This window comes from Canis aureus, chromosome 36, assembly GCF_053574225.1.
Source record: "Canis aureus isolate CA01 chromosome 36, VMU_Caureus_v.1.0, whole genome shotgun sequence".
In the NCBI taxonomy this organism is placed as follows: Eukaryota; Metazoa; Chordata; class Mammalia; order Carnivora; family Canidae; genus Canis; species Canis aureus.
This window is the reverse complement of record NC_135646.1, coordinates 24,591,127-24,613,754: the sequence shown is the minus strand read 5'-3', so window position 1 is coordinate 24,613,754 and position 22,628 is coordinate 24,591,127. Positions and strand designations below refer to the sequence as shown.

Sequence of the window (22,628 nt, the reverse complement as noted above, 5' to 3'; positions counted from 1 at the left end):
CACGCGCGCCGGCGCCTCCACCCGAACAGCACAGGCCGCGCCGAGAAGCAAGTCTCCCAGCGTGTGGGCGTGGAGGGGGCGCCACGAGGGCCACGAGGGCCACGAGGGCCACGGCGCCTGCCTGCCTGCCTCGCCCTTCCCTCTCCTGGCCCGACCCTCCTCGGAGCGTCGACGCGGGCACCCGCCGCCCTCGCCTAAAGCGTAGGCGGCCCCGCCACCCCTCGGCCTGGCTGGCTTCCCTCGGCTCTGCCAGCGGCGGACGCGGGCGCCATTTCGGGGCTGCCGGGCAGTACCGGGCTCTGGGGTCGAGGGAGCAACCCCGGAGGGCCCGGCGGCCGCGGCACGCGACGGGGACAGGCTTCAGGGGCCGGCTCGGGAGGGGACTGACTTTTCTACCCAGGTACAAAAAATGTGAGCTTTTGGGGGGAAAACGTTAAACGCTGGCATAACCGCCCCGACAAGGAAACGAGGGGCTCCGCTTGCAGACTCGCGGGCCTCTACTGCCACCTACTGCGGACGCCGCGTCCTGGGGCTCGGCCCAGAGCGAGCAGCGCCGCGCCGGGGTGCGGCCTAGGGCCCCGCGGCGGGCACGGAAGCGGCTTTAAAAAAGAATAAAACTGTAAAAAAAAAAAAAAAAAGAAAGAAAATTCATTGCAGTAATGGTTTCCCCCCGCGGGAAGGACAACCAGGCCGCCGAACACGTCCAAATACGAACGCGTCTCGAAGCTCCGGCCGCGGCCGCACACAACTTCCCGTGCAGCCTCCAGTTTCCTCCCGAGGTTTCCTCCTCTTAAAGTCTCCATTTTTCCTGGTGACAATTTTCCCGACCTTCCCACCGGATCAGTTTCAGCAGCTACACGCCGGGCGTCATCAGCTCGGATCTTCGCCTGTTTCCCTTCCCTTCTCTTCTCGCCGCGCGCGCCTTCGCACCTGCGGCTCCTAATGCCGCCGCATCTCTACTTCCCGCGTCGCGGCGCTTGGCGGCCCCGGCCCCGCCCTTCGCTCCCGCGGAGCTGTCGCTGCAGGGGCTCCACCGACGCGGCCGCCCCCGCCCCGACGCCCCTCCTGACCCGCCGCCGCCGCCCCTCCCGCCCCGACGCCCCTCCTGACCCGACGACGCCGCCGCCCCCGACCCGACGCCCCTCCTGACCCGCCGCCGCCGCCCCCGACCCGACGCCCCTCCCGACCCGACGCCGCTGCCCCCGACCCGACACCCATCCTGACCCGACGCCGCCGCCCCCGCCCCGACGCCCCTCCTGACCCGACGCCGCCGCCCCCGCCCCGACGCCCCTCCTGACCCGCCGCCGCCGCCCCTCCCGCCCCGACGCCCCTCCTGACCCGACGACGCCGCCGCCCCCGACCCGACGCCCCTCCTGACCCGCCGCCGCCGCCCCCGACCCGACGCCCCTCCCGACCCGACGCCGCTGCCCCCGACCCGACACCCATCCTGACCCGACGCCGCCGCCCCCGCCCCGACGCCCCTCCTGACCCGACGCCGCCGCCCCCGCCCCGACGCCCCTCCTGACCCGACGCCGCCGCCCCCGACCCGACGCCCCTCCTGACCCGCCGCCGCCGCCCCCGGGCCCGGCCCCCCCTCGGGCCTGCGGAGACCCGTGGCGTCAGTCCACTTGCTTCCCGCTGCCCCGGCCGTGTGCCTCGCCCATTTGCCGGCCGCCGGCCGTGCGTGCGCTGGCCCGTCCTCGGGCTCGTCCTCGTCCTCGTCCTCGCGGACTCCCTCCGCGGCGCCCGCTCGGCGGCCGGGCTCCCCAGGTCCCCGCCGAGGGCCCCCTGCGGGAGGACTGAGCGTCCGCCGTGCTCCCCGCGTCGTCGCCCGTTGGACCGCTTCTTCGGGATGCCTCGAAAGTTGTAATTGGCAGTTGGGCTTGGGGCTCCGGCCCGGGGGAAGGCGCGTGGGTCTGCGGTACCGCGGCGGCCCGAACCCGCCTTCGCCTTCCGCGCCCACGTGCGCAGACTCAGCCCCCACGGCAGCGCGCACAGCCCTGCTGGCCCGGAGCTTCGGAGGCCGCCTGGTGGCTCCCCGCCCGCCCGCCCGCCCGCCCTTCAGAAAGCCGCGGGAAAGCACGACGGCTGAATAGGGATTGTGTGGCGGGACTATTTTTGGTGCAAATAACATAAAAAATCCAGCCAGTCTAAATTTTAAAGTGGAATTGTAAAAAAAAAAAAAAAAAAAAAAAAAAATTCAGGCCGCCCGGGTGGCTCAGCGGTTTAGCGCCGCCCTCAGCCCAGGGCGTGACCCTGGAGACCTGGGATCGAGTCCCGCGTCGGGCTCCCGGCATGGGGCATGGAGCCTGCTTCTCCCTCTGCCTGTGTCTCTCTGTGTCTCATGAATAAAGAAAAAAGAAAAAAAGCGGAATTGTAGAATTGGGTTAATCTTCTACAATGAACCCATGGGTAAGAACACAGCTTTAGAAAGGACAGGCATGGGAACCGGAAAACCTCTAGGAACCCTTGGAGTTTCCTCTGCATCTCCCAGCTCTGCTTGATACATAGATTCTGTTTTTCTTGCTCAGTGGGAGGGGTTAACTGCTAGTCAGCCCACAGGGAAAGCAGAAAATGTCTTCTAAACTCTCATGTTTCAATCCTACAGAAAAACCCCATCTCACTCCTAAATTCCCAAGGACGGAGCGAGGAAACTCCTGATTGGCCCAGCTTGGAGTGGGAGACGCTCAGTTTATTAATCAACAGAGACCAATAGAAAAAAATCTTACTGTGTGAAGTGGCTGTCAGCATCCCCTGGCTGGAGTGAGGATGATCGGTAAGAAAGTATCAGCTTTTTGAAAGGCACTTCCAAAGAGGTTTACTTACTACAGGGCTTTTTTAATAGGTTGAAGGCCTAGTGGACAGAAGAAAATAACAGCTATTCTCCATTTTCTTTCTAAAATAAACATGCTCAATGTTTATGTTCTTACTCTGAGCTAGAATAAGTATGTTCCTATGAAGGAGCTTGCTAGTGATCTTGAACATGACATTTAATTTCTCATTTATAAGGTGGCGATAAGAAGATCAGCAATAATACCGACCTTGCAGGTGATTCCCTGAGAGGAGCAGAGACATATCTAGAGTACCCAGCCCTGTACTTGGCACACTCAGGAAATGGTAGCTATGCTTTTAAATGCTAAACAGATTCATGCAATGTCAACCTTTTTTTTTCTTAGAATACTGCTAGAGAGAGTTAAGTTTCCTGCAAGGCTGTTCAGCACTTCAGCTGGAGTCATAGCATAGTTTATTTATTTATTTTTTCCATAGCATAGTTTAATTCAAAAGAACTCAATATAGAATACTCAATTTCACGAGATTCAAAGATATTAGCTTTATCGGTACCACAAATGGCATGAAATAAAACATATAAGCATGTGAAACTGTTTTAATTATAAAAATAGAATTTATTTAAATTATATACACATTTAAATACACACACAGAATGCACGATACATTTACTTATTATATACAAATTTTGCTTTCCAACTACAAAGTTATGTATACAGGATAAAGGGTGATAAGAATTCCTACAAAGCCCTCGCTGTATTTCTTTGACCATTAAGTCTCATACTTGTTTTCCTCTCACAATTACACTACGTCTTATAATCCACACACATATTACAGCATTTTCCCCTAAAAAGAAACTCTCAAAAGATGTTAGTAGACCAATGCTATATCTTAAAACTATTGTTATTTAGATTCAAGAACATATCATATTTAATAAAAGTTTAATCTAGTTTTCGTAGTTTATCATAGCAATACTTTATCCATATACCTAGCCTTTCTACATTCCTAGTGATCTTGAAATGCAACCTATGTCACGTTATTGAATGTGGTCCTCTCTTTTCTATTTTTTTTGTCAGAAAGCCACCAACATTGATAATGCGTTTTTTTTTTAATCTGCTTCAGAACAGGATGTTCTAAATTATGCCAGCCTACCAGGTCTCGATCTATACAACAAAGATACATGCAGGTGAAAAGTAAAAGATTAACTCAATTATGTGTCTTCCCACTACATAACCATTTCAAATAGTTATCTGAGGAGCTAAGTGAATTAATTACATACTTGTGTTGATATGAGAAAGAGCCCTAACTCATCTTTCCTTTAGTAAGCAACTTCCTTCTTATGTATTTGAGAAACTGCCCGTGCAATAGCAACAGGGCACAAATAAATTGGATGACTCAACAATGATAATGTAGGCAGAAATGCAACAAACATCTCCTTCAAATGAATATATATTCAAGTTTGAATATGCAAATTCTGTATTTAAAGAATGTACTCAGAGGTCATTTCTGCCCTAATATTGTATTTCAAGCACCCATCACAGGGCCTAGTACATAGGTGTTTAACATATAGTTCCGAATGCACAGATGAATGAAGAGTAAAAAATCAGCATATTCAACCCCAAGCTGGCTTAAAGGTTAACATTCTCTATTTCATCTTTGGGGACAATTTTACTAAAAAATATTAAAAGAAAATGACAGAACAATATACAAATTCTTGTAGGAATAATTTTGCTTATCTATCAAAAGATCATTATCACATATGAAAAATTAAATACACAGATAATTCTGAAATTGTAATTTCCATTTTGGGGTTAATATTAAGCCCTTAGAAAATATTGGTCCACACACAGAGCACCATGCTTCTTTCTCAGTTGTACTTCATATAGTGCAATAGGTATACAAAAGCTTTTGAGCCATTCCAATATTCCCACTGCTCTGATAAATGAGAGACAAGTTGTAGGCAATGTCTCTTCGTAAGTCTAACTGGTCAACTTCCATTCCCTAGGAGGGAAAGATACATGACTGAGTTGTATTTCAGACTGACAACCAGGACGATTTTATGGAAAATACTGTTTCGTAAGTGTAAGCTTTCAAATATTAAAATTCATGATACTAAAAAAAATAAAACTAGGCATATACCTTGGACCTAAATTTTTATTAGGTAATGCTGACTCAGTTAATCATTGTAATATTAAGTAATCACTGTAAATTAAGTGCATTATTAAGTGATTTAAAATGTCTAGCCAATAAAGAAAGAGTCTCACAAGCCATAGCTGAATGAGCTTGGATGAATTAGGAATTTAGAATTAAAAAAATGAAACCATAAAAGAAAAAAAATATTATTGAATAATATAATAATATAATCTTGAATAGGAAAGGACCTCCTAAAAAAAAGAAAACAAACAAAAAACGGAAAGGACCTCCTGGGGCACCTGGGTGGCTCAGTGGTTGAGCAGACATCTGCCTTTTGCTCAGGTTGTGATCCTGGGGTCCTGGGACCAAATCCCGCACCGGGCTCCCTCTGCCTATGTCTCTGCCTCTCTCTGTGTCTCTCATGACTAAATAGATAAATCTTTAAAAAAAAAAAAAAAAAAAAAAGAAAGAAAGAAAAAAGGAAAGGCCTTCTTAAGTATAATAGCAAAAGTAGGAACTAGAAAGGAAAAAGTTAATAGATATGATTTCATTAAAAAATGTAAAACTTACACATTAAAAAAGACATAAATAATAACACAAATGACCAGATGGGAAAAAAAAATACCTGTACTATATAATAAAAAGGCACTTACAGGATAGGTATAGGAAGGCATACACTAAATTAATCATAGCAGTTACCCTAGGGGTATTATTACCTTTCGTCCTACTTAAATAGCAAAGCAATGAACTCAATGGAATAGGTTAGATCTATGTTTCTAAATCTTCCCCAATACAAAATTTTGGAGTCAACTGTAAAAATATCTGCAACAATGAAAATGATGCCTATAAAGCTTAAGGAGCAATACCTAAAGGTATGTATGAATGACACAAAAGTATATACATTTCATCAGCATAACTATAAAAATATGTATTTACTTGTTTAATGACTAATGTTGAACAAGGGTAATACAAAACAGTTGTGAGGGTATGTGAGGAGTGAGGATTATGAGTGCAACTTAAAAAAATTAACAATGAAAATACTTTTTCTTCAGAAATTAAAATAAGAATTAGACTTTAAACATAGATTATCATAGTATTAGCAACACTTTATACTATCTTAACATGATCTTAAAAGAAAATTTATACTGGTCTTTCATCTTTATAAAGAAATATATGTTAGTTACACGTGAACTTGAAAATGAACAGTGAACTATATTAATCAATACTCCGGCTTTCTGTCTCCCAGCTCATACCTGTAAACCACAGGGGCTACCTTAAGGTAACTGAAATGTCATAACCGAAAAAAAAAAAAAAAAAAAAAATGAAATGTCATAACCGCAAGTTGTGTATGTCCAAATGGTTGCTGATCAGGTCACAAGGCCAGAATGCCAAGGATCTACTTGTTGCTGAACACAATTACGTAAATACATTCAATAAATAAAGAAAATACACTCTAATTTATTTTACTGTCTGGACTACGACATGAACTAACTGCACTCACTTCTCTGTAGATAAAATGACTCATCAGTTTTTAAAGTAAATCATACAGGGGTACCTAGGTGGCTCAGTTAAACACCAATTCTTATTTTGGCTCACGTCATGAAGTCTCCTTGAGATTCTCTCCACACACACCCATTCCCCCCCCCCCCCCGCTCACGTGTGTACACACACTCTCTATTAAATGAATCTTAAAAAAAAAGAAAGTAAACCATACAATACCTCTACCACAAGTGGAGGGAGATCCAGGGCCTTCTGATAATAGTGGATCGCAAGATGAATCAGCCCCAGTTGGTGAAGGCCACGGCCCAAGTTGTAGAATGATTCCTGGCAGGGCCCACGGATACTGAGGTATCGATTAAGAAAGGAAAAGCCCTACCAAAGAGATCAACAATTCAGTATTATACTGATTTGCCAAGTATGTATTTGAACCAATATATGTGTATTCTGTACAGGATATAAATATTAAAAAAAGAGACAGTCTCATCCTAAGAGAACCTATGTCTGCAGCATAGTGTCACATCACAGAGTAGTCAAGACCTCTTCTGAAGATATAAAAGATCTTTTTTTTAACCTAAGGACAAAAACAGTCACACAAAACAAAGCCAAAGTCACAGATCCGTAATCTATAATCTTACATCAAAGATCCATAATCTTTCATAACACAGGAGTTCTTTTTTAAGGTTCCAAGTTGGCTTTTGTGACATTACAGGCCAATAAATTTTTGATTCAAGATGTCTAAAAACTGGAGCAAAAATATAAAATCTGAACCCTTATAATGACAATGATAATTTTAGAAAGGTTCTTCTCAGGGACAAACTCACTTGACTATAACTTCTGGGTAAAGGGTATCTCTTTGTTAGTCACCTCTCAGGACCTTAATGAATTCTTAACCCAAAAAACTTTTTTTTCCCTTGAAAGCTTCTGACTCAGACCTTATGGAAAAACTGATTATTTCAGAGCACAGCTGTACTAATGCAGGCTCCATGTGTGTCACAGTGTCCAAAAAGTAACTTGCTCCTTCACCTTCTCCTGCATTCATTTTCCTCTTTAATGTAGCTTCAAGTTACCAGCCACAGAAAGTTACAAACTGCAGAAGTGCAAGTGTCCTATGTTAAGTAATGAAATAAAAATGTATTACCTGTGAGTATAGAATATAAAATGCAATCTTTTGGATCTGCCTTCTAAATAAATGGTCACAAATTTTTTCTTCGTTAAATAAATAATAAAAATTAATGGATTCTTTAGAATTAAAGCATTTTAGAGATAAAAATAATTATCTTCACTAAATAAATCACACATTTTGCATAATAAAAGAGCCCACTTATGTGGGCTGACCTCTATGCCAGTGAAAATTACGGCTGTCTGTTAAGTACAGCCGATAAACTATTAGTCTCAGAGAAATATCGAATCTTCATATTTTAAGATGATAAACTACAAAAACCTGAGAATGAATAGTAATCCCAGATGAAATGTTACAACCCGAATAAACTTGCAGGTCTTTTGATACAATAATAGGATTTGAGTTACCTGTTGCATTTTTAAGAAATTAACAAATTTAGGAGACCTATGAAATGCTATTCAAATAACTAGTGATTTAAAAACTAGGTAATGGGGATAACCATTTTATCTCTTAGGTATATGAATCAAATATAAAAACTGCAAAAATATGACAATTTTTAATGAAATATAAGCAAAAGTATGTGACAAAAGTATTAAGAATGTGATATTTCTAATATTTTTATCACATCATCCACTAAGGGCCCAAATATACACTGTCTATAAAATACTAAATATAGATATAAGAAATCATAAAAGGTTTACTTTCATAGTATAATATAAAGGTAAGAAAGGCAGTAAAACATATGAAATTAGTTTGTTTTTAAGTACTCCAAAGGGAAATTAACTATGGTCATGTTGCATAAATAGGTTCATAAGAAATTAAAACAATTTAAGAATCATGTTATTAACAATAAAACTTGTTTTTAGAAACTTTTAATGGAAAATGTTCAACACACACAAAAGTACAAGAGATTAGGACAACAAACTCCCGTACGCCAATCTCCTGTTGTTTAATCTCTATCTCCAACTGATTAAAAACTGCTGTTTAACTATAATTTGAAATTTAGCTTCTAAATTACTTTGAAGTATATAAATTTTTTTTTCTACCAGGCCAAAAAACATTATTTTAACTATTTGATAATGAGTCAATCCATCAAAACTTCCCATCAATATTTATCAGAATATAAGCTTCATAAGGGCAGGGAATTATTCTGCCTCTATACTCATTGCTATATCCTCAGTTCCCAGCACATTGGGTGCTCATTACATATTTTTTGACTTACAAACAATCCTCCATTACTTAATACAGCAAAAGTATCCATTAAGACAAAAAAAAGCATACAGCAAGAAGTGGACAAATACCACAAATAAATACCCAAGAAAAGGAGAATTTCTGGGGTTTTAATTTTTTACTTTGTATTATGAAAATTTTCAAATATTCAAACGAGTACATTATAATGAACCTCAATATCCATCTTTAACAATAACATTTGAACTTAGGCTTTCTTTTTAACCATTTTACTTTAAAAACCAAAACAAAAAATCCTTTACTCAATCCTGCCACTCCATTCAAGCCAACATTTTCTTTCTTTTCATAACTACTTAAAAAAACGTGTCTTTACATGCATCAAACATATAAACATAAAAATGACATAAAAGTTTTATGGATACAGTAGTGAACAAAACAGAGACTCCCTGATCTCTTGGGAATATATATATTTTTTTTTTTGAGAGAGAAAAAGAGCGAATGTGCACGTGGGGGGTGGGGCAGAGGAAGAGAGAATCCTAAGTAGGCTCTACCTCACAACCCTGAGATCACAACCTGAACTAAAACCAAGAGTCGAGGGATCCCTGGGTGGCGCAGCGGTTTAGCGCCTGCCTTTGGCCCAGGGCGCGATCCTGGAGACCCAGGATCGAATCCCACGTCGGGCTCCCTGCATGGAGCCTGCTTCTCCCTCTGCCTATGTCTCTGCTTCTCTCTCTCTCTCTATCATAAATAAATACAAAAAATAAAAAAATAAAAAATAAAATCAAGAGTCGGACGCTTGGGAGGCGTCTCAGTGGGTGAGTGTCTGCCTTTAGCTCAGGGTGTGATCCTGGGGTCCCAGGATCGAGTCCCCCTTCGGGCTTCCTGCAGGGATCCTGCTTCTCCCTCTGCCTGTATCTCTGCCTCTCTCATGAATAAATAAATAAAATCTAAAAAAAAAAAAAAAAAAAAAAGTCAGATGCTTAACCAACTAACTGAACCACCCAGGTGCCCCTGGAGATTATACTTTTATTAGAGAAAACAATCTATAAAGAAAAGTAAACAAAATAAAAAGACTAATTTCAAATTGCTGTAAGAACCAAGAAAGCTTTAAAGGACCAATTTGTTAGTGATGCTAACACTAACAATGCTGATGCTGTAAGGAAACAGTCACATAATCACATATTCATACATTACTGGATCCATATATTTTTTGTCATTTATTTTTAAAGATTTTATTTATTTATTCATGAGAGACATACAGAGAGGCAGAGACACAGGCAGAGGGAGAAGCAGGCTGAGGGGAGCCCAATGTGGGACTCAATCCCAGGACTCCGGGATCACGCCCTGAGCCAAAGGTAGAAGCTCAACTGCTGAGCCACCAAGCATCCCTGTATGTATATATTCTTTAAACAGACTTATAATAAATCAATCTTCAGGACCTAGAAAACTGAAGGCCTCAGGTGGCTCCAGAGTATAAGGAGCATCCAGATTCTGCTGTGTCTTCTTTTTTTTTTTTTCCTGTGTCTTCTTTCTATATTATTTGGCTATGTCCCCTTTCTACATGGCTACATAAGTCTTAGCCAGGAGTACTACTAGAGGTGGAGTGCATGAGTGCTGAACACAAGGAGGTGTTGGGAATTCTCAACGTGTATACTAAGCAGATGTTACTTTTGAAGCAGGACACTAAAAGCATTAAGTATATTCTAAAAGCATTAAGTATATTCACTTTTAAAGAACATAAAACCAAGTAATGAGAAATCCAAATAAATTACCTGCACAGTAAGAGCATGTCTCCTTAATACATACTTCTGAGATGCCATGTGAATAAACGTTAGGCCTATACAGAGGCTATAGAGAGGTTCATGGGGATGGGTGCGAAAGGCTTGCACATATTGTCCTGAAAAAAGATCATGTCAGATGGTTTGACATGAGCATATTTCCTTATTTATTGACTTATTCAAATATGTTTTATGGCTAAATGGTACTGATTTTACATATGCAAAGTGTGCTTTCTAAAATATCAACCAGATGCACCTTAATTTGAATTTAAAAACAATGTATATGATAAAATTAGGAGGATTTACCTATAAATGTATCCTGACTACAAAGATTAAATATGAGCAACTAAAAGTAACTTTCTTTTAGGCACAGCTAGACATTTCCACGTAGAGTAATAGTTCCAAAATAAACAATTTATTAATTGTGATCACAATGTATTTTATGACCTTAAATCTATTTTAAAAGAAATAAGGGAATGTGTCTTTTGGCAAATTCTTTTGTAAAATTAATCGATTTGTCTTATAAATTCAAATATGCTGGATCATGGAGCTGAGAAAAAGAAAAATAGTTGTTTTGTTTTTTAGATTATGGGTATTGTTTCCTCAAAAGTAGCACTATTTTGTTTTTCCTGAGAAAAAGATGTTTTCCTTGTTTCCATGTATTCTATAAACGCAATTATTTCATGTCAAAAGCTTAAGTATATGAGATAGGGGAATTTAAGCAAATTTTTAAGCAAAATTTTCTTATAAAGGGATGACCTATAATTTATCACACAGATAAAAACCTTCATTCTTTCTAGCTTCTATGCCAGAAGGAATGGCACCTCAGAATCTCTTTAGCAGCACAGATGGTAGACTACCATTTGGACTTTTCTATTTTTACCCTCTATAAAAGGTCTTAAGTATAAGAAAACAATCTAAATCCTTATTTTACATTTCCTTAACATTAAACAAACAATTCTAAAAAGCGCAAACAGTAGAGGACAGTCTCAACACCTGATGTTCAAGATTACCTACTGAACAATTATAAAAATACCAGCCATACGTGAAGAAACATTAAAGTATTAAATAGCCAATATCCCAGTTTATTCAGAAGTAAACACTAACTTTTAGCAGCAAGAGATACATGCCTCATTTTAAGTTTAAACTTTTGCCTAGGTATTTTTCTACTTGTTTGCTTCTGATTATTACAGAAAATTAAGTAATTAATTTTTCCTGAGCTTAATTAGATTAGCAAGCACCATGTAAATAAATCTTGACATACTTACCTCCTAAAGGAACAAACTATCAGCAAATTTTTTTTTTTTTAAGATTTTATTTATTTACTTGACAGAGAGAATGAGAACATGAGCAGGGGGAAGTGGGAGAGGGAGAAGCAGACTCCTCGCTGAGCAGACTGCCTGATGTGGAGCTCAATTCCAGGACCCTGGGATCATGACTTGAGCTGAAGGCAGATGACTGACTGAGCCACCCAGGCACCCCTCAGCAAATCTTTATCCTTTTTTTGTATTATAGCAGATTAAAAACAGGTGGCAAAATATCCATAATAAATGAAAATTATTTTAAAAACAAGCCAGGGTGCCTGGGCAGCTCGGTTGGTTAATAACACTTCCAACTGTTGATTCTGGCTCAGGTCATGAGAAAGAAGCCCTGTGTCGGGCTCCATGCTGGGTGTGGAGTGGAGCCTGCTTAAGATTCTCTCTCACTCTCTCTTGCTCCTCCCCTGCTCATGCATGCTCCCTTAAGAAAAAAAAAAAAAAAAAAAATCAAGCCTAAGCTGGAAGAGTTATTGACCTTTAAAATGAACTAGGACTTACTTCAGTTTTCTGAAACCAAAGCTTCAAGAGGAAAATACTAGAATTAATTATTATCATTGTTGCCAATACTTATAAGCGATTTATTTACTGTATGTGCCAGGGCATTTTTAAACACTTTAGATTAACTCATTTAATTTTCACAATAATCTATAAGGTAAGGTCCAATTATTACCTCCATTTCAGAGATAAAGAGACTGACACAGGGGAGGTACAATAATTTGTCATGAGGGAGCTGCTATATAAACACAGGTATGCTGCTCTTGAGGACTAGCTGTTAACCACCACACTATCCACACTTGACAAAGTCATGTCCAGGACACTTACCGAGTGCATGCTTAAAACTACCAGATACAAATGCATTGTGTCCATTTAAGACACACAGGGCATGATTCTCTGGGTTTTTCAGCATTAGGCGAAGACAGAAACGATGATGTCGCACTTCTTGGGAGTGCATGGTAACCTGATTGAAAATGTTCCAGAGCTGAGGTTTATTGACATTTTCCATTACCATTACCCTAAAATCGCAGAAAGAGGGCAAGGGGAAGAAATCACATAAAAAGAAAAACTTTTGATTTCTAAGAATGAAATCCTTCAGTGACGCAAAATCCTCCACAGAAAAGCAGATTGTCTCAATCTATTTAAACAGAAACATTTACACCAAGATTTTTCCCAGAAAATGCTGTTTAAGTTAGTATTTCTACATCTTGTTTGTTCTTTTCAACAAAACTTTTATTTAAACCAGAAAGAATCAAGCGGTTTAAGTTTCACCATTTCCCCGCGCCCCTACAACTGCAGTATGATGAACAGTGAATAATACCTAATAGTGTGTGCCAGATATTATTAAAAGACCTTATAAATAATTCACTTAACCTTCAGAATAATCCTTTCAGGTGGAGTATTATGATATCCATTTTATAATGCGGAGCTAAGGCACAAGAAGCTTAATACATGAGAAGGCATGCCTCTGAGAATCGCCAATGACGTAAATTAACCCGTAAGCAACAAGAGTTAAAATAAAACAACTTACTACTCTTGAGCTTGAGAGACTAAGTCAAAGTAAATACACATACTATTTCAAAGAATCTAAAATAAGTTATTGGAAAGTCACCTGATATAGTTGTAGGCCTTTCTGAAATTTTTGTCCAGTATTGCAGCAGAAAGACCAAAGTATTCTAGTTCTTTGCGTTTCTGCTTGTCATCATAAAATGAGTAATATTCCAATGAAGAATCCACAAGTAACTCAGCCTCTTGAAATCGGGACAGGTCACATAAGCAGTATATAGCCTTCAACAGAAGGTTCCACCAGTCATCTTTTGTCAAGACGCTTGTGAGTACAGCAAATATTGCTAAAATGATACCAGTGAAAATCAGGACACTGTTTTTCAGAAACAGCAGTATTAGAAAAATTCATATGATCAATTTTAAGGTTAAATTTAATAACCACAGTTCTATGGGCCTGAATTCTTGCCAACACTCTTCTGACAATGAAGCTGCTTGTTTACACTACCTTCAATACTAGCCACTCTTTCTGCTCTGCCTAACAATCTGCAATTCCAGGTAATTCTTACTTTGGATTTGTCTGCTACCAAGCCTAGCTACTTCATTTATATCTCTCGGAGCTCACTAGGATATATGGTCCTCCAGGGCAGAATAAGTTTGTGTTCCATGACTGAAGTCAGATATAGGGTTCTACACATACAAGACATTCAAATGTTTGCTTAGCAAAGGACTTAAAATTCATACTTTGAGATTCAGACTGTTCTGATCTTTTTATAATCTCAATTATCTTTTCTCTACCTCAGAACTACTTTTCCCTAAAAATTTTGCCTTGTCTGAGAAAAATCAAAAGCCACAAAAACTTTTTAGTCTTTGACCCAGAATTCTGAGAATCTATCCTATAAAGTCAAAGATATGGCTACATAGGAACGCCTGGGTGGCTCAGTGGTTTGAGCTGAGCATCTGCCTTTGGCTCAGGGCATGATCCCGGTCTGGGGATCGAGTCCCACATCAGGCTCCCTGCGAGGAGCCTGCTTCTCCTCTCTCTCTCTCTTTCTCTCTGCCTCTCTCTTGTGTGTCTCTCAGGAATAAATAAATAAAATCTTTTTAGAAAAAGGATACATATATAGGGATGAATATGCTCACTACATGATTATCTACAAAAGAAAATTATCAGAAGCAACTGTATATCAAAAATAAGAGAATAAGCAAAGCATGAAACTGCTATCCAATGGAATACCACACATTCCTTATGAACAGCTATGAAGGGAAGACAGCAACACAAGAAAACATCTGTCACAAAATGCTGAGTGAAAAAATCAGAGTACAAAGGTGCATGTAACATTAAGGAGGCCTCATTCACCTTATCCTTACACACCAGTGTAATGTGATCCCCACCATGAGGAAATGAACTTAACATAAAAAACCTTACGAGCCTAAGAAAAACCAACAATGAATGTAAAATCAAAAAATATGGAAAGAAAAAATCAGGCAGGATCACATATACAGAAAAATATAACTTAAGGAAATATAGTCTTAAACACATGAAGCAGAGAGTCTACCTTTCGGGTGGGCCCAGAATCTATGGACTGGAGAGATGGTAGGGCTCTGGGCATTTATGGCTAGCTTACGAGCAGCTGACCTTCATTCCTCTCCTGACTCTCCTCCCCTTCAAAACCTTGCTTATGTTAGTTCCTTATAATGTGCTTATAGAGATTCAGTTCTTCTGGATTCTAAAATCCTACCCCATGGTACACTGCCACGCTTGTAACAATTACTTAAAACATGTCTGTTGAATTAATTAACAATGAAATAATTTTCTGCTAGACTGAAACCTGCAGTTTAGACTTCAAGTTTTCTGAGTAATAACCTGACCCAAAAATAACCTGATGCATTACCAGCTAAAAATCGATGCCTTTTAAAGTCATATTACTTAAGACTGGGTCAAAACAATTTAGTTTCAGAGTTTCTATGACTATTGCTACATTTGCCAAAACTGAATTTAATAGAGGATGAAATGTAACTGAAGTTACTGGACAAATATAATAATTTATATTGCCATCTAATCTTCACAAATTTCTTAAAATAAGGTTTATTTTCTTCTTAAAAAGTCAGAAGTTCTGTTTAGTTTTATCACAGGAAGATCCAAGATGTTTTCCTTTTAATTTTTAAAAGTAATTTACATAACCTAACCTTTCCTTTCTTTTTTAACATCAAATGAGTTTACTATACTTAAGGAATCTGGATAGAAAATTTCATTTTATTTGAGAAGGGTATATTTTTCAATTAGATTACTATCAGGTGATACTTCATGAGTATTTTTCAACTCAGCCAAAAATATAATTATATAATAAATAATAATATATATTATATAATAAAGCAAATGAATGTAATTACCTTTTGCATCACAATTTGCTGTCTCTTGGTCACTGTTGTCTGATATTTTGTCTCTTGACACTTTAATAAGGTAGAGATGCCTTTCTCCAGATTTGGAACTAGATATCAAACAAACTTGGGCTCTATTCATGGCTACCTGAATTAAAGATGATAATTTGAGATTTTTTAGTCATATAATTTCTTAAGATTTTAAGTCATCTCCACACCCAATATGGGGCTCAAACTCACAACCCGGAGATCAACAGTCGTATGCTCTATTGACTCAGTCTATGACTGAGCCAGCCAGGCACTTCAGTCATATAATTTTTTAAAGAAAATCTATGGGGGAGGCACCTGGGTGGCTCAGCCAGTGAAGCATCTGTTTTCCACTCAAATCATAATCTCAGGGTCCTGGGATTAAGCCCTGCATCAAGCTCTGTGCTCAGCACAGAGTCCACTTGTCTCTCTCCCTTTGCTCCTCCCCCTGCTCACATGCACTCTCTTTCTCAATTAAATAAAATCTAAAAAAAAAGAAGGAAGAAAGGAAGGAAGGAAGGAAGGAAGGGAGGGAAAGAAAAGAAAGAAAAGAAAGAAAGAAAATCTATGGGTCACAAGTACTGCAAGTGTGCCTAAAATCCTCTTTAGGAAAAAAAAGACGCCAAATTATCGTGTATTTTAACACTTAAAAGAGGATGAAAAGACTTATTTTTTTACCAGAGGAATTGAGATCGCACCTTAGTAGGGAAAAAGAAAGCAACTGACATTAATTTATAACACACACACACACACACACACAACTATTTCCCTGCAAAAATGCAAGACTCAGAAATGATGTCACATGTGGAAAACATTTTTGCAAAGGGAATACTTTTAGCACATGGGAGTGTCTAAAAACATAACTGGTTATGCTATGGTTCTCACTTTTCTAGATATGTACTAGCAAAGATTTTATTTCACTTACTCTAGTTTACACTTTCATGTAAGCTTTCAATTACAGTCGACCCTTGAAAAACAGGTTTGAACTGCACAAATGCACAGATTCACTTATACATAGATTATTTATAGTACAATACAATGAATGAATTTTCTCTTCTAATTTTCTTAATATTTTCTCTTCTCCAGCTTCCTTTATTGTAAGAATACAGTATATAATACAGACAAAATACAAAATATGTGTTAATCAACTGTTCACATTATCAGTAAGGCTTCCAGTCAATAGAGGCTATCAGTAGTTAAGTTTTTAGGAAATCAAAAGTTATTCATGGATTTTCAACTGTGTTAGGGTTGGTGCCCATAATTCCCATGTTATTGTTTTTTTTTCCTCATGTTGTTAAAAGGCCAACAGTACATACCATTAACCTCTAAGTCTTCTGTCTACATCTGACTTTCATTTGTAAAAGTTTAATAGAGTAGAACAGTTACAAAACAGCTATAATCTATGTTTTAGCAAGATTCTCGGTCTATTTCTATCAGATAATTGTACTTCAAGCAATATCACATTCAAAACCACCAATTTTGTCAAGTTCTGGCAATAATAATGAATTTAATGTGAGTTAAAAAAACTTTTACCCAAACTTTAGTTAAATCCTAATCATGGTAATTTTTGTTTCTTTTATATTTAATTCTAAACTAAAATATATTTTCATTTTTAAACTAACTCAGCAATTTTGCTTTATACATTAGGATCAGGTTAAAGTCCTATGGGTCCAATGAATATTCTTCAAAACGGCTATAATCTATGTTTAAATCAAATTCTAAACCTTTAAAAAATCAACAATACTAATATACAGAAAGACCACTACCCACCTTTAAAAGCATGGCTAACATGGTAAGTAAAGTGTCCACATAACCAGACATTTTGCCTTGGGAAAACAGCAAAGTAGAACGATGAAGCAATAACTTCAGTTCCTAAATAAATAAACATGATAATGTGACAAGACTGCTTTCTCAAAGTTGCTTTGTTTGCACAGACAAGTTTTTTTTTTTTTTTTTTTTTAAAGATTTTATTTATTTATTCATGATAGTCACAGAGAGAGAGAGAGAGGCAGAGACACAGGCAGAGGGAGAAGCAGGCTCCATGCACCGGGAGCCCGACGTGGGATTCGATCCCGGGTCTCCAGGATCGCGCCCTGGGCCAAAGGCAGGCGCCAAACCGCTGCGCCACCCAGGGATCCCTGCACAGACAAGTTTTATTTTAGAAATCAACCTTAAGAACATTTGCTTTATGATCTTTCACAATTTAAGATCTAATTTTTTTTTTTTTAAGATTTTATTTATTTATTCACAAGAGACACAGAGAGAGAGAGAGAGAGAGAGAGGCAGAGACACAGGCAGAGGGAGAAACGACAGAGAGAGAGAGAGGCAGAGACACAGGCAGAGGAAGAAGCAGGCTCCATGCAGGGAGCCTGACGTGGGACTTGATCCCGGGTCTCCAGGATCATGCTCTGGGCTGAAGGCGGCGCTAAACCGCTGAGCCACCTGGGCTGCCCAAGATCTAATATTTTAGAAACTATAATTTACAATGTCTAACAAGAGGCTGAAACTTAAGATTCAAAATCACTTTTCAAAAACACTGAATTTGATAGCTAAAATAAAGTTTTTGGATATATGCTGTAGAGACCTCTTTAATGGAGGAAAAAGTTCAAAAGTATAATCCACCAAGAAAAAATTTCCTTTTATGTGACAGACCCTACCTGCTGTGCAGCATTTGCATCTTGTGCTAAAGTATCTGGATCGTACATTGGTTCCAGAGCTTCCAGAGCTTTCTCAGGACGGCCCAGCTGCTGCTGAAGGGTGGAAAGTGAAATTCTTGCATCCAAATGAAGGGGGGCCAGATCAACCACTTTGCCATAGCTTTCTGCAGCACGTTCCATATAGCCTAAGGCCTTTAAACATTCTATGATGTTAAAATAAAGCATAAATATGATCTACAGATTTGTAAGCTTGCCAAGATTATTTTTCCAATTAAACATTACAGCAATATAAAAAGAACTGTAACCAAAATGAAATGCATATTTCAGTACTTCAAAACAACTATCCCTTCTAATCTCCCATCTACTGATTGATCAATCTATCAATTTCTCTAACTAAATCCAAATGGCTACAAGGATGTAATCAACATAGATGTACAACTTTGGTCTCTTGCTTTATTCACTTAGCATTAAGCTTTAAACACTTCTCACATCTTTCTTACCATTTTGAATGGTTATAACATTCAACCTATTATTTATTTAACCATATCATCTGATATTTAGGTTATTTCCAAATATTCAGTCTAATAAATAACACTGCAGTAAAAATTTTCATGTATATAAACCATAGTTTAAAAAATGGCGAACCAATTTAGCCTACAGATGTGTTTTGTTAAGTCACAGTGCTATTAAAAATAATACATGGTCTACATTTTTTAAAATTAGGATTTTTAGAACTCCCAAATTACTGGATTCTTTCAAAAAATCTAGATTTGGCAACAGTGTGTCTCTTGTTCCCAAATGGCATATCAGCCTATGCTGAGAAACAGCATCATCCTTTAGAGAGGATTCCCCAGTTCTCCCTTCTAGCCTTGGGCCTCTTCACTCACCCATTTCACTCATTTTTATTACTTTTTATTACTAACCCAGGTTCCTGCGTTTTGTGATCCCAAATATAAACTACCACCCCTCATTTCATTCAATTATTTCCTCAGGATAAGTTCTCAGAAGGGGAGTTATTGGACTCTATTCCTCAAACTTTATGTCAATCATTAAGTCCCAACAGTTGAACTCTCTCCACTGTAACAGTGACAACACTAATTTAGGCCTTTTTGATCTCATTTCTTTTTCACTGCAATTACCTCCTAACAGTACTTTTGCCTCTAATTGCTCTCTTAAATCTCAAATTTCTCAACTCTGCTGAGTGTCATCTTTAGGTTAAACTTTTTTAATAGGCAATAAAAACTCCCAACTCCTTGCTCAGGTTTTTAAAATTCAAATACCACAAATAATATAAGTTTTTATGATGGTATCACATTTGTATCCATGTTCACTCATCCAAACAGTAATCTTTAAGTGTTTTTGCAATTTCAGATCTGACATATATCTCAAAATAACCCAAACTGTCAATCAATGCCTCTTTAGCTCTAGAGTGCTTTCTACCATTATATAATATTTTAAAAACTACTAGAACTTTCTGCCATCATGCAGTATTTTAGACAAAAACTATTCAAATTTTAATGCATCTTTAAGTGGATTCAATCCAAAATGCTACTAGAGTATTTTTGGCTTTTGTACATTTAAGAAATTTAGTTGTTTCTCTTAAATTATTTTTTCTACTTTTTTCCAGATTATTGTAAATTTAGATACAATAAAATGAAATTATACATATTACCCAATCTTGAGCATATCTGCAGCTCAGAGAACACAGAAAATATATTAACGTTTTTCTCAAAAATAACATGCTAAATATAAACTCATAAAAACTCTTTTTTTTTTTCATAAAAACTCTTTAAAAATTAGACTGCACCCCAGAAATCGGAGCCAATGGTTAAGACAGATAAAAGACATGTGTAAGTTATTTTTAACACAGGCATGTTAGTCCTACTTCATTCTGGTACCCCTAAGTGAATCATTTTTCCAAAGCATTAGTGTGGGGGAAATCACTCGGCGGCATACCAAGACAATTTAAAATCCTGACATTCGTAAGGTTGTTGAATCACTAATACTGTATACCTGAAACTAATGTAACATCGTATGTCAACTATACTCAAAAAACAAGCAAACGAAAAACCTGACTTTCAAAAACTGTCCTGAAACCAGAAATTTACTTTCACCAAGACATTAATATTTTAAAATAATCACTGCCATCTTGGGAAAGTTCTTGCCTGCCTATATGATTAAAACTACTCCCTTCCACAAAAAATTATTACCTGCATGCCGAAGCCAAACTACTGCAAGGTTGTATCTTTCAGAGCAGACTAGTGCACTAAGGAGGGGAAGTGCAGAATTATATTCACCAACATCCAGAAAAGCTTCAGCAACATCTAGATAGAGGTCTCCCATATCTTCCGGATTCTGCTCCACTAGTGTGGTCAAGAGAGGCTAGACCCCAAAATAAAAGCCGGCAGTCAAACATTCATTACAAACATGCATATCTATGTATATTTCTCTTTTTACATCATATCTATTAGTTATCTGAGGCAAGCCCTTTAGAGCAGGACTTCATGAAAACAGGTTTAAATAATTTTTCTATTCATGTTCTGTATCTCTATTAAAAAAACACATACTGCCATCATTCACTCATTTACCACATTACTTTTGAAGGCTTATTATAAGCAGACATGGCAGGCGCTAAGATAATGCTGACCTGCTGTGCTCTTCCTCTGCCAAGTCAAACATACCCAAGCTACAAAGCCTCTCTGTCTGCTGATAATTGTCATTATTCAAATGTCACCTTTTCTGAGAGACCTTTCCTAACCACCCTATTTAAAATTACAACTGCTACTCCCCTTCTCTCTTGTTTAATTTTTTTTCCCAGAGTATTTACCTCCAACTAACATCCTATATTTTACATACTTATTTTATTATCTATTTAATCCCATTAGAACAAAAGATCCATGAGGGCAGGGATTTATATATTGTATTTACTACTTTATCCTACGGTCTGCAAAGTATATGCCCAATAAATTTTTTTATTCAATGAAATACTTAGTCTGAAGTTGACAAAAGAGAAGAGCTGTCAGAATTTACCAACTCTCTAAAAAGCCCAATATCAAATTCTGATCTCTGGATTGTTCTCATTTTAAAAGAAGAACAAATTACTCTAAGCCCTGTTCAATTTTTATAAAATATTCACAAATACTTTGATGCTTATGGTGACTTCCTGGTTATTGAAAATGTGAAATTTAGGGTAAACTTACAATTTTTTGTCATCTAAAGAAAACAGTGTGAATTTGATGTGAAGTATCTCAAATGCAGATCTTAATGTTACTTACATTAAGTGGTTCAAGGATGTTGAGATGCACAAGGCAGACCATCAACTTCACCGTGATATCTATTGGCACACCATCAGGTATACTGCAGGTAACATTCTCACCAGCTTTGGATCAGACACACAAAAAGTGGTTCCAAAACATAAGCTTAGAAAGTGGGCAAATGAAGCAAACTGTATCTTCTACGTAAGATCTCATTTACTTCACTCAGGGTAATTGATTCCATAGTCCATTCTAATGTGACCAACTCTATTACTAGGTTACTTCCTTCAGTCTGTCCTTTGGTAGGAATTATGGGAAGCATAGGAAGCTTCTATGATAAGGAGACTAAGAAAAGGATAAAATAAATACTATGTGGTTTTCTAAAACTTCATTATAGTAAAACAATTTTTAAAGTCCTGAGAAATCAAAGGAATTTTTATTCATATTTAAAATATTTTTAAAAAATTTTATATTTTGTAAAGCCTACTGAATTCCAAATAAGTTTCCATTTCAGAAAAAAACTAAAGCACAAAGAAACTTCAGAGACTTATTTCAGTGGTGGAATAAAATCTAAAATTATATTAAAATGAAATAACTTCATGTTTTATAGAATGCGTCATATAAATTATAGAACTCCCCAAAATTACAAAATCATAGAAGGATTTGGACAAGTTTAATTAAGAGACTATTTTTTTTTTTAATTTTTATTTATTTATGATAGTCACAGAGAGAGAGAGAGAGGCAGAGACACAGGCAGAGGGAGAAGCAGGCTCCATGCACCGGGAGCCCGACCAGGATCGCGCCCTGGGCCAAAGGCAGGCGCCAAACCGCTGCGCCACCCAGGGATCCCAAGAGACTATTTTTATTACTAAGCTCCAATACAATAACTGATATAGAAAGCCAACTTAAAAAAAAAAAAAAAATTCAGTCTACTCAAGGAGAGTCCTAACATTTAAATTTACACTAGTCCATAAGCTCCATGAGGA

The 22,628-nt window shown here is 38.6% G+C and overlaps 2 protein-coding genes and 1 long non-coding RNA gene across 11 annotated transcripts in view; 1 reads left to right on the top strand and 2 right to left on the bottom strand.

The window, feature by feature from the left end:
- Positions 1-1,025, bottom strand: part of LOC144306245 (uncharacterized) — a 30,243-nt gene extending 29,218 nt beyond the window's left edge. For 3 of the 4 annotated variants that reach the window (XR_013373281.1, XR_013373293.1, XR_013373310.1), the window contains exon 1: positions 829-1,023. The gene's annotated coding sequence lies outside the window, so the exon portion shown is untranslated. Of the gene's footprint in view, positions 1-828 lie in introns of all 4 variants that reach the window. The other variant, XR_013373263.1, reaches the window with a different exon arrangement.
- LOC144306246 (uncharacterized) lies at positions 46-18,625 on the top strand. Of its 6 annotated transcripts, XR_013373312.1 has the most exons (5): positions 1,571-1,866; positions 2,609-2,776; positions 3,010-3,117; positions 17,379-17,523; positions 18,382-18,625. It is a non-coding gene; the product is annotated as an uncharacterized LOC144306246 (long non-coding RNA). The 6 variants fall into 6 exon arrangements; XR_013373315.1 differs by lacking the exons at positions 1,571-1,866; positions 17,379-17,523 and adding an exon at positions 46-400 and having other exon boundaries at positions 3,010-4,863; XR_013373316.1 differs by lacking the exon at positions 17,379-17,523 and having other exon boundaries at positions 1,557-1,770; positions 3,010-4,863.
- The window catches only part of GTF3C3 (general transcription factor IIIC subunit 3), a 41,993-nt gene continuing 22,748 nt past the window's right edge, over positions 3,384-22,628 (bottom strand). Inside the window, exons 9-18 of the mRNA XM_077885702.1 lie at positions 21,664-21,767; positions 20,599-20,770; positions 18,389-18,591; positions 17,502-17,603; positions 15,717-15,852; positions 13,432-13,669; positions 12,648-12,838; positions 10,501-10,625; positions 6,640-6,792; positions 3,384-4,788 (exon numbers count right to left, since the gene is read on the bottom strand). Coding sequence (XP_077741828.1) covers positions 4,666-4,788; positions 6,640-6,792; positions 10,501-10,625; positions 12,648-12,838; positions 13,432-13,669; positions 15,717-15,852; positions 17,502-17,603; positions 18,389-18,591; positions 20,599-20,770; positions 21,664-21,767 — 1,547 coding nt within the window. The 3' untranslated portion in view covers positions 3,384-4,665. The remainder of the gene's footprint in view (positions 4,789-6,639; positions 6,793-10,500; positions 10,626-12,647; positions 12,839-13,431; positions 13,670-15,716; positions 15,853-17,501; positions 17,604-18,388; positions 18,592-20,598; positions 20,771-21,663; positions 21,768-22,628) is intronic.